Raw genomic sequence first — 12,426 nt, forward strand, 5'->3', positions numbered from 1 at the left:
ATAATAACAATAATAAAAAAAGAATAAACATGAGCCTAGTTTAGTATTAATAATTTATATAGTTGCACAAACTGAGTAGATTCATCTAATACAATAAAATGTTTGTTTTTAACATTGAAGATAGGTATTTCTTCACATTTAATTTAATGTAATCCATATAATTTAATTTATTTTTTAAATAAAGACACTGAAGTGAGGTACTTGCTCCACACTAATTAGGCCTAAAACTTTTGTAATGTAGAATAATAATGACAGCATTGTTCCATTTGAAGTATTTTTACTCATACATAAGTATCTTAATAATTATGAATATGCTAACTACTCATTTACTATGTAACACATCAGCTAATCACCATAGTAACAGGGCAAGCAATTGTCAGCCTTGTTATTTAATATATAATTGCACAGTCTAAGTAAATTGATCCAAGTTAACTGTTGTTGTTTTCATAAGATAACTAGAAATTAATTAAAATATTCATAAGAAAATAGGAATAATGTTAATTGAGTCACAATTAAAAACAACATTTAGAGAACTTAGCTTTCTCCGGTCTTCAGTCTCTAATGTCTCTTAATGGTGAATTATGTCTAAGGCCTCAAAGATGGCTTCATAAAAATCAGGAACTGAAATTTAATTATGCAGTGATCACTCTTCTCCAAGTGTTTCCCAACTTCAACTCACAATCATATAATTATAAGTGATTAACAATAAACTTAAAATGGTATCCCCACCCCTGGATTGGCTCTCTGACCATTTGTATAGAAGACCATAAAATTTTTATCACTGTCTAAAATTAATCTCCCCCAGGTATTGCAACACTTGTTTTTAGTAATGACCCTGATTTCATTAAACAGTTTCTCACTGACCTCTTTTTGTCTAATCAGATGACCTATATCAATCTTCAAGTAAAAACTTGCAATCCTTGATTGTATTCCATACAGATTCAACTTCCTGACAACCATTTTTATCTTCAATCCTAACATTTCTTATATAGAGAGCCCCTCTCTTAAAAAGGATATTGCTATTACGTAATTTATAACCAAGAACTTAAAAATAATCACTGTTATCAACGTTCTCCAAATCTAACCAAGTTTCAGTAATTCCCATTATATCTTAGTTTTCATTATAACTAGAACCTTGAACTCATCCATTTTGTTAATAATACTCTTAACAATGGAATAACAGCAACTAAGCATATTCTTCAATCTACTATGTTTATCTTTAAGTATAATAGACTTACTTTGAAACTATTATTTAACGTATGCTCAATTTGTATTTTGTAACTTCTTGTTGCACTAGCTATCCTATCAATTTCTTTATTCCCAATATCAAAATCTCCTTCACAGCTGTGCAAGTTCAGTTTAAACTGTTTTTATAAATATACTTAAAGCTTCCTCCAACATTCTACTATCTAATCTGCATAAGTATAGCCTAGCTCTAGCACATAATCCACCCTTTCTCTGAAACTATACTGTAGGTCCAACCAGCGTACCTGTTGCTTCACGCTTTTAACATTTATTTTTTGCACTGTATGCATCATGGTTTGAGGAACCCTGTACTAATCAATTAATGGGGCTGCCAATTAATCAATTAAATACCGCTAATCGACCAGCTTTTCCTAAATTTTAAAATCTGTATCAACAATTTGTTTACAGTCAAGTTAGTAAAATTTCACAGTACAAGAATCTTTATCTTTTATATTTCATCAAAATTGGCTGTGAAACACCCTTAAAATCAATAACTGGAATATATAATTTTTGTTCCTTATTCATAATGCAAAATATTATAGAACATATTAGTAAAAACCAGCATTTAAAATGTACCTTTATTAAAGAATATTACATGAAATATCCTACTTTGTCATTGGATACATTCTTTTTGAATCTATTTTATTTAAAACAAACATTCACCACAAACTCAACATCATTGAGTGTGTGTAAAGAAAGTAATTTCATACATGCTTTTTGAAGAAGAAGGGCAAAAAGTTACTAAATTACATTAAGTGTTTTTTTCGTATTGTTTTGTCACTGTTGAATGTTATAGTAAAAAAATAGGCTTAATTGATGTTGAAATTTAAGGAAATCCACGTGAACCCAGAATGTTTCATTCTATGTCATAAGTGCTAGAAATTGTGATACTTGTTAAACTTTCAGTCATGGATCAATAAAATAATTCAAAATATAATTTGATAAAGATTTTTCAATTTGTATGCATATTTAGGTGGAAACCAGCGTGAATTGGCCCGACAGAAGGCCATGAAGAAACAACAGGAGCAGTGCAAAAAGAAAGGTGCTGATAAAAAAGATGGGAATAAAGGACTTACTCTTGAAGAACGTAAACATAGGTAATTATGACAGTTTAGCCTATAAGGTAGTGTTTTTTTTCTATATTGACTGGTAGGAATATGTCTCCTGATATTTGGAAAGCCTTTTCAATCACACAAGTTGTTAAAACACAAAGAAACCTATAACCTAGGTACTTCTGAAAGGAAGATACTGGACACTGTTCCTGCCTCTGTAAGAAGCTTAATTTAACTTGATTATAATTGAGTGACATCACTGTGTTTTATGCATGGTAGCCAGTGGCAATGCATGAGAACGAGTTCACAAATATCTATGCAATGACACTTATGTATTACAAGGATTCATCACTTCCTTCTGTAGATGCATTCTAGGTTCTGCTTGTTTGACATTGAATGCTTTTAGTAGAACTGCAGTTCACCTGTTACCAAAGCCACACTGATGGATATCTTCCATCATATGTCCATCTCCAAGATGGCAATACTTGAAACAAGAGTAGAAACAAAAATCTTCATTTTGGGAAAAACAGTATTACTGATGAAGTTGTGTATCTTTATGTACCTTTAACCCATTTCCATTAGCTAGAATCAAGTCAACACTAGCTGGCCAGAGTGATGGCTTTACTAACAGTACCTGATACTTTGTGGGGTTGGTTAAGAATTCTGGCAGCTCGTTAAAAGGTATGAGAAGGTGTGCCCAGTATCTTTAAAGTCATTGATTAAGTTGCATTACTAACAGTTACTGTTATTCCCCTATTGGAAACAGGACTTTGCTGAAGTAACCAGACTATGGTGGGAGATTCTCACATGTGTGAAAAGGTAGACAGGAGTCAGCATAGCTAGGCATTGGTCCAGCAGGGAGCCTTGCACTAGAGTTAAGGTTTTCTTTCCATAAGAAACTTGAATTGAACCAGGAAGATTTTTATTTTGGCAAAGGATATGTGTGTGTGTGTATATATATACTCTCTTTTATTGCCTTACATCATTTGTCTCCTATACTGCAAAATGAAAAAAAAAAACTGTTTCTAATCTAGAAGTGACCACAATGAGATATCCACAAAAGAAAGCAAAGACAAGAAACTAGAAGAGAAAAAACAAAGTTCCTTCTGCTGCTCTTGTCATTGATCTTGAACCTCATGCATTATTTCCTTAGCTACAACATTTTGTACCTTCTCCAGTATTGTTCTTATTCGTGTACTTCTGGTTATTGTTTGTTCTGTAATATTTAGGGTTGTGGCCAAGTTTATACAAAAACTAGCAGTTGACTTTTGTCAGAATGGGCCATCTTCGACAATCAAGTTGGAAGCTGTATAAAAATGTTTGTTTTTGTATTGGTTCTGGACTCTTTAGATCCAAGTATAAATGATGCAACAAACAAAAGTAAAAAATTAGTACTTCAGATCTAGTTTCTATGTAATTAATTACCACATGTTAGAGATTTTGGCTTGGTTAAGTCACAAAGTTAATTAGATGTAAAATAATAGATAACTATTCTAATGGGCCATAGTTACCTCATATAAAAAAAAAAAAACATTTTTGTATGTAACAGGGATGCAGAAGTGATGCGTTTAAAACAGAAGAAAGCTCAAGAAAAGAAGGAAACCAGTGGAGAAAATAGTGGAAACAAGTAAAAAAGCCAATAAGACTGACATTAATTTATCTTCCTCCAATTTCGTATTCAGTAAAATACTATTGCATATATTTTCATCTTTTTTAACCGTTCACTAATATTTCTGTGCATACGTGTTGTGCATTGAATAAAATCGTTACTCTTAAGTTATATCCCTGCAAAACAATATGTATGTTACTTTTGCAATACAGTTTGGTACTTTGACTGATATGCAATATCTATATTAGTTCTTTCAATTCTTAATTAATAAAAAAATTGTAGCTGTTTTTCTGCTAAGCTTGTTTTTCCATTAAAAAATGATTGTGACTATATAATAAATATAGATTGAAGATTCTAGCATTGGTACTTTTTCTTAATCTGAAGTTATAAATAAATGCTGCTATTTCTGCAATATTAATATTTTGTTTTTATTATTAAGATATTTATTTAAAACACCAGTAGTCCTGTTTCCATCACATTTAATCATTATGTTGATTTCCTTTTGTGTTAAATAATGTATATAAAGTCTGATAAAGTGATCATTTTTGTGCAAATGAAAGTATTTTAATGTTAGTATATCCCAGTTCCTGCATTTTTTTTAATTCTGTAAAAAGAAAATGATAAAACAGTTTCATAAAGTATGGATTTGGTCATTTTTTATTATTATAAAAGAGTTGTAAATTTTTCAAGGTCAACTTGCATGGCAGTAAAAGTACACTGTACACAGAGTAATGGAATACTATGTTTATGTTACAAGAACCAAAGTTTAGTTTAACTGTCATTCACTATTAAATTAACATTTTCTTGGTTTTAAAAGTAAATTTTATTTCGTCCTGATTTTCACACATCAAATTTGAAAGTGGTATAATAATACTTCATCATCCTCATTCTGTGAAATCCAGTCAGATATTTAAGCTGTATATTAAACACTGTTTGAACATACAGCATGTGTCCATCAAGTTACACTTGTAATACGTGCTTATTTCTGTGACCAGACTAACCATCATTTTAAAACGTTTGTTTTTAGAAGTGCTCTCAAACATGTAACTCGTTTTTGGGCTGGGCACAATCCAGTGGTTAGCATTTCAAACTGTGGATTCAAAGTTTGTGTCCTGTTACTAACAAAAACAATTTTCATTTCTACAATTTGGGGACAGCCAAATCCCACTATTCAGTTAAAGTAGCCTTGCATGAAATTCCACAAAATAACGATTCATTTTTACTTTCTTATAGCTGCATTTTCCAGGCATGATCAATAACTTTTACACCACCACCCATTTTTTTATCAAATTTTCTTGTAAACCTCTTGTATTTAGTTAATAAAGCATCTGTTTTGTTTTCATCTATTGTATAATTTGTTTGTAAACTTTTAACGTTCATGATTTTTAGTTGATATTATTCATTTGACTCTAGACTTTTTTTCATTGTATTCACATTTTCACTCATGTTTGTTAATCTTGCAAAATTTGCATATGTTTAGCCTCATTGTTAGTTTGGAGATACAGCAAAGATTGTTTTATTACATTTAAAAAAACAAAAACAGTAGCTTTATCTTTTTAGACTAATTAAGCCAGTCCTAATAAAGATGTTAATAATACTCATATTTTAACTACTTTAACGTGGAATTAATATTTTATAACTTGATTTTTCTCATTTTGCTCTAGTAAGATTGTGAATAAAATGCTTAAATTGCACAGCCTTTAATACAGTACCCTTAACTATGGCTACGACATTTTGCTTATATCCATGACAGTCTTGAATATACTCATTTTTATCAAGACTTATATTAGGAACCAAAAGTGAAGAGAGATGGCACTTTTTAGCAAGTAGTTTAGTTTGTCTATTAAATTTCATCTCTGCAGGATGATTTTTTTTCTTATATAGTTCAAACCCAAACTAGACAGTTAAGTTACAAAAATTTATGTTCAATTTTCAAACTGGTATTGTCTGTGCAATTTCAATTGTTTTGGTTACTTTGTGAAATTGCACCAATTCCTCATAATTAGCTATCGAATCCAAAGATGCATGCCAAATAAGATACATAAAACTAATAATGTTTGATTTGTAATATTGTACCTCATGTTAGTTTTTTTTTATTATTATGTTTGTGCTGCTGAAGATATTACTTGGATTAATTCTGTGATATCTTTAGCGGTGCAACTTTTACAGATCAACGAAAGACATCAATAAAACTAATGGTCTTTTTTCAACAGTCACGCACATTTAATGATTGTATAACAATTTTTCTTATAAAGTGTTAGGCCTATCAAAGACTTAAATAGTGGGGATATTTGCCATTCACTTTCTATTACTTTTTTTTCAGTTTCCTTGTACGAAATAACTAATTTTAAAGCAAATATGTTCATTCTACTTTTCAGTGCTTAATTTGTTTCCCCTCATTTATAAAATGTCATCAGCCAAGTGTGACCTTGCAGTTATGCTCAATCTGTGAAAGTGAAGGTTCATTCATGTCTTGTTGTTAAAACAGTTCACACTTTGGGGTTGGAAGTGCACTATAAGACTGATGGTTATTCAGTTAGACAAGAGTTACCCAATAGATACTGTTGACTACTTAATTTGTTTCCCCTCATTTATAAAATGTCATCAGCCAAGTGTGACCTTGCAGTTATGCTCAATCTGTGAAAGTGAAGGTTCATTCATGTCTTGTTGTTAAAACAGTTCACACTTTGGGGTTGGGAGTGCACTATAAGACTGATGGTTATTCAGTTAGAGAAGAGATGCTGTTGACTAATCTACAAGTTCAAAATTATTGGTGGTTATGTATAAATAAGGGTTCTCACAGGGCCTTGAAAAACTTGGATGTTATAAAAATACAAATTATTCAAGACTTTGGTATTTCTTCTAAAGTCCAAGTGCTTGAAAACTATCGTCTTGAATTATTCATTTAGTAGACATCATAAAACTAATCAATGAATTTAATATCAATTCAGTTGCAAGAAATTGTTTAAAAACTACTAAAATCAACTTTTTTTTGTCGGCACTGTATGTAAACAATAAACAGAAGCACATGTGCAAAATAAACTTTGACCTTCTTTGGTTATCAGTGATCATGTTATGTGGTTAATACTCAGTCCTGATTTGCTCCTATCACGTAAATATCTTGCTGAGTTTTCGTGATCTTTCTCGAGTATCACAAGATGCGATTATTAGTCAGTCCTGATTTGCTCGTATCAAATGAATGTCTTGCCAATTTTTTATAGTTCGAAGTGCAGTTTACACAAAGCATGGTATTTATTCATTTATTGGTGCATGCTTGATTAGATAAAGCAACGGAAAAGTGTTAATGAGTGTTGGCTTGACAGTGATAATGGAAATAAGCCCATGACAAAGTGTGCAATGTGCATAAAAATGATTGAATTGAGCAGCATGGGTGAATCAGCCCTTCATCTACCATATGAAGAGCAAAAAATATAAGGCTCTGATGCTAGAAAAGCAAGTACCAACAGCACCAAGTGATTATTTCGGTGTTAATCTTAGAGCAAGAATATCAAGTAGTAACTCACAAAACAAGTCAAACTTAAGTTCACTTCAGTCAGGCCTAACTAAAAAAAAAAAAAAGAATACTGTGTCTGTAAACTGAATTATAAAAAAAAGATGAGGTTAGATAAGTCATCGAAAACAAAAGTTTACTCTGTAACATTTCCAGCAACTACTCTTCGTCAGACCTATACCTCGACTGTCAGAATATTGTAACATTTTAATGGTGAGATGTGGTTCCAATTCCTACATAAAACAATGGGAATTATTTGCAACAGCTTTGAAGAGTAACAAATGTGACATGGCAAGAGAATATATGTATTGAATAAAGAGTAGGATTTGTTTTCAGGGAGTTAAAGAAATCTGCTTGAAAATTGGAGGGAACGAGTAAAAACCCTGATAACATTGAAAATAAAAGTTAAGAAAAGCAAAGTGTCGGAGTGAAATATTTTAATGTATTAGGCTTAAAGTTAGAGAACATGGTTTGTCAGTACTAATGTAACTGATTTTTAAATCCTTATCGATAACCAATATCCAAAAAATATCAATAAAAGTACACCTTGAAATCTTAGCTTAATTCTTTCATTTGTTTACTTACAGTTTTAAAGCTGCTTCTTTGTCACTTTTGTTGCTGAAACAGTTATTCAAACACTAAAACGCATCTTAAATTGCTCACTCAAAACATTATGATATTCAACTAATTTATGTATATATATATATATATATATAATAGTACTGTCTGTAGTATGTCCACCTAACTACTTTGCAGGGTGTGTATAGATCTTAACCAAAATTGGTATGGAGGTTCATTAGGCCCATTCGGGGCTACATACAAATTTTCAGATTTGCAATTTGTATGGTCATTTTTTTACCACTACTTCACCCCCTGTAGATGGATCTTCACTAAATTTGGTATGGAGGTTCATTGGGTCCATGGGGAAATACAAATTTTCAGTTTTGCATTTAGCAGTTTTTATGGGTGTTTTTTACTGCTACTTTGTCCCACGTTGATGATTGTTCACCAAATTCGGCATAAGGTTTGTTGGGTCTGTGCAGAGATGTATGCAAATTTGCAGTTTCACATTTTGTGTTTTGCAGTTTTTATGGGTATTTTTGCATTTTTTTTACAATTACATATAATTTAAGCAATTTTTCATGTCCTAAGATAACCTTTCATAATCATGAATTTACATAACTTCTGTGCAGGGGATGGGTACTCCAGTTAGTATATATATAATAGATAATGAATTCAGTCTTAATACAATTGGGTAATATTAAACCATTGCTTGAATGACAGTGCCTTTTTAAATAATTACTATAGAGAAATGTGATGCTATGAATTTATTACATTAAACTTTATGAATCAAAATGTACATGGCCAATATAATCTAATTACAAAGACTGTATAGTTTAAAAACATTTATTATAAAATTATTTACAGAAAGAAAATCCACAAGGTCAGTTTTCGTCATCAGATGGGAGAGGTTCAGTTTTAATGCGTGTCCTGAAAAAAAAATCTTAACCTGTAGGTATATTCAAACAAAATATACTTCAACATAATAAACAAAATTACGACACTTATGGTATACAACATTGTTTATTGACAAAAAGGGGACATGGATAAACGTTTCGGAATTCTATCAGACTCCTGTGACTCCTCATTTTTTATGATTCCAAGGCCACCAAAATAACAAGATGAAAGCAATGAATTCAAGCAGTGGCACAATTAAAAATCAGACATGGATCCCTAAAAATGACTGCATTTATGTCAATCCTCCAGTTTTACAAGTTAAAGGTAAATCAACTATAAGTGAAAAGATTATCGTATTAGTTTTAACTTAGTTTAAAAAATAACATGAAGTTATAGTCTAAGTTTTAACATTTATTATTTGACATTCACCTAGATGTAGCACGATTGTCTCACTATGTAATATTTTTATGGTGTCAATCTACACACAATTTCATGAGTTATAATCTTTATGTCACTTGAAAGATAATTTGGTGGAGAAAACTATAATACTTAAACGATTTACAAATAAGAGTTAACTGCAAAGAAGTAATGTGCATGAGGTGGTAATGTCAAGTATATAGTACAATCATTGCAACATTTACCAGGCATCAGCACCGATAAGGAAACAAATTACAACCTCAACAACTAATTACACAAGCCTGCAATGGTTTGTCTTGAAATTTTTACATGTTCTATAGTAATTCTTGTATGCTGAATCCAAAAATGATATCCATTTTTTCCCATCACGTACAGATTTTTCTAAAAACGTCATAAAGCAATACATAAAAGAAAGACCATAACATGTAGTCTTGAAACTAAAAGACATAGATTTCACAAAAAAAAATCATGATGAATGAAGATGCATATTCATTTGACATCAATGTTCTTCCCTTTTCTTCAGTTTGTTTGTATTTTTGTTGACAAACATAATAATAAAAAATGTCCATTGTGGTAAATGAAATAATAATTTGATCTAAGTAAGATTTTTTTTTCTTTCCAATTTGTAAAAAATCCTTACATGATGGAAAAAAAGTAATATTATTTTCGAAATCTGCGTAGCTGTATTATAGAAAATCCATTATTAAAACCAAAACTTTTATGAAGTTTAAATTTGCAGGCCTGTGTTATTAAACTGCAACTGACTATGATCTTAAAGCACTAGTCTAGTTTAGATTCAGTTGTGTGTTCATTTCGTGTTTGTTTTTCCTACTTCCAAGGGCTGGAAAATAAGAATCCCAACCACCCTGACTATGCTCCATTCGTACTTTCTAGATCAGGGTGCAGTAACAATAATGAACATTTCAGCAGAATGAAAGTTGAAGACAAAGAGAATGCACTCTAACCAACACTCCTTTTATCTTGGAGCTAAGAAGGCATCAAACCAAATTTCTATTTAAAAATTTTTTTGAACATTGTGAAGGTAAGGAAGCTAGTATACTTAAAAACATGCTTTGCTAAAAATGGAAGAGATTGATGTATGAGAAAAAAAACAGAAACAAGTATTGTCTGCACAGTTTTGGTGTCAATACTTTTTAGATTTCGATAATTAAGATATCAATAGTAATATATAAAATCTAGATATAACTGAGCACTAAAATTTACAATTTCTTTCTTAACAGTAATAGTAAACCATATCAAATAAAATATAAAATAGAGTACAAACTCTATGGAAGCACTTGAAAATCCCTGCCCATCATCTTTGTCTGGGTCAGTTTCATGAGCCTTAGGTATGAAGAAGGCACTAATTTCTTTTTGCCATGATGGAGTGGGACGGGGACAGTAAGGATTTCCACCAGCATATTTATCTGCTTTAGCTGAAAAAAAAATATTTTATTATGTTAATTTTCTAGATTTCTAAAGATTTTTTCTGAGTAAGTTTTGGTGAATTAATGAACACAGAATAAAGAACCACAATTAAAAAAGTTGAAAACTTACATGCAAGTAGAGAGAATTCACAAAAATTTAAACAAAGCTGGTGTTTTTCTGGATAAATAGTAGAAACATTGAGCATAAGGTGACCAAAAACATTTTGGGATATTATTAAATAATATATAAAACTGAAAAATAAGGAAAAATATGATCCTACATTTTTTAAAAGGCTGGTTTTCTTCACCAATAGGAAAGAGACTAGATTTCTCCCAAAGGTATGGCAATTTTTTTTTTTTACTTTGCCTTTAGTTTGTTTAAATTTCTTTTTTTAATAGGATAGCTAGGACAATGAAGTTTTGGAAATAAGAGATATAAAGTATAACAAGTAATAGTTTCAAAGGTAATTCTGTGAGATTTAAATATAAATATAGTAGATTCAATAATAAGCTTATCATTCTAATGTTAGGAATATTATTAACAAAATAGATAAGTTCAAGGTTCTAGTTGAAACTGAAGACTATGATGTGATGGAAGTTTCTAAAACTTGGTTTTATTTAGAGAAATATTGATAATAAGGATTATCTAGGTGTGGAGCAACTCTTTATACAAGGGATTATTAAGATTGATCACATAAGAAATAGTTGTGAAGAGGTTGAGTGCATATGGGTTACAAATAGGAGATGAAGTCACTGAGAAACTATATCGAGGGGTATTAATAAGAAAAATGATGCAATAATCATGGGAGACTTAAGTTTTAGAAGCATTGGTTGAGATTGCAGAGTCAACTACTGCTAAACACTATAATGAGCGTATGATTTCAAGAAATGAAGTGAGAGAACGTTTTGGAGAAGAGTGTTTATTGCATAATTAGTTTTAGTGTTTTTTTACAAGTGAAGATGAAAAGAAATGAAATTTTAGTTCCTAATTTTTCAGAAATCCAGTTTTGAGACCTTAAGACAAGATTAGTTAATTGAGGCAATGAGAATAATAGTTAAGAGTTATGGATCTAAATTTATCCACTTTTTTACTTCTGAATTTTATATGTTTGATTGTGATTCCAGACTATAATTTCTTAATGAAATACTGGAAACTATAACTGATTTATCCTTGAGGAGCACCATTTTTTCAATAAAATTTGCTCAGTCTATTATATTTTTATAATAATTTTATATGTTTCTTAATGTTATATCATTTATCCCTGATTTTTTTATTTGTCTCTAATAAGCCAATTACATTTGATTTACTCAATTTCTATATAGAAACATGTCTTGAATTAAAAGAGAGTTATTTTATAATTCTATAAAGCTGTTCCATATTACCTTTGCAAAGAAGTATTCAGAGCAACTAAAATGTATCATTTACCATAAAAAAATATAAACTGAGAACAAAAATATTTTTAGATTAAGATTAAAAAAACGTTTTTAGTACTTAATTTTATAAATTATTTATATCATATTTTTTCGCATTCAGAAAAGATATACAAATTTTTTATACATTTAATACGCAGGTTAATATTGTTACGTCTCCGTTTGTTAATTAACTTTCCGTAACTTCGTTCCGACGAAACTTAAGCAAAACAAGTTCTTTCTTAATAAAACTGGTTTATTATTTCCAAATATAACTTTACCAATACACTCAACTTC

At 30.4% G+C, this 12,426-nt stretch overlaps 1 protein-coding gene across 2 annotated transcripts in view; it reads right to left on the reverse strand.

Moving 5' to 3' along the window:
- Positions 1–247: 247 nt before the first annotated feature.
- Positions 248–12,426, reverse strand: part of LOC106467565 (PCNA-associated factor-like) — a 20,466-nt gene continuing 8,287 nt past the window's right edge. The window contains exons 4-6 of one of the 2 annotated variants that reach the window (XM_022395765.1): positions 10,578–10,728; positions 8,844–8,908; positions 248–621 (exon numbers count right to left, since the gene is read on the reverse strand). In XM_022395765.1, the coding sequence (XP_022251473.1) occupies positions 8,863–8,908; positions 10,578–10,728 (197 nt within the window). In that variant the 3' untranslated portion in view covers positions 248–621; positions 8,844–8,862. The remainder of the gene's footprint in view (positions 622–8,843; positions 8,909–10,577; positions 10,729–12,426) is intronic. The other variant, XM_022395764.1, reaches the window with a different exon arrangement.

Source organism: Limulus polyphemus, unplaced genomic scaffold, assembly GCF_000517525.1.
Source record: "Limulus polyphemus unplaced genomic scaffold, Limulus_polyphemus-2.1.2 Scaffold2663, whole genome shotgun sequence".
In the NCBI taxonomy this organism is placed as follows: domain Eukaryota; kingdom Metazoa; phylum Arthropoda; class Merostomata; order Xiphosura; family Limulidae; genus Limulus; species Limulus polyphemus.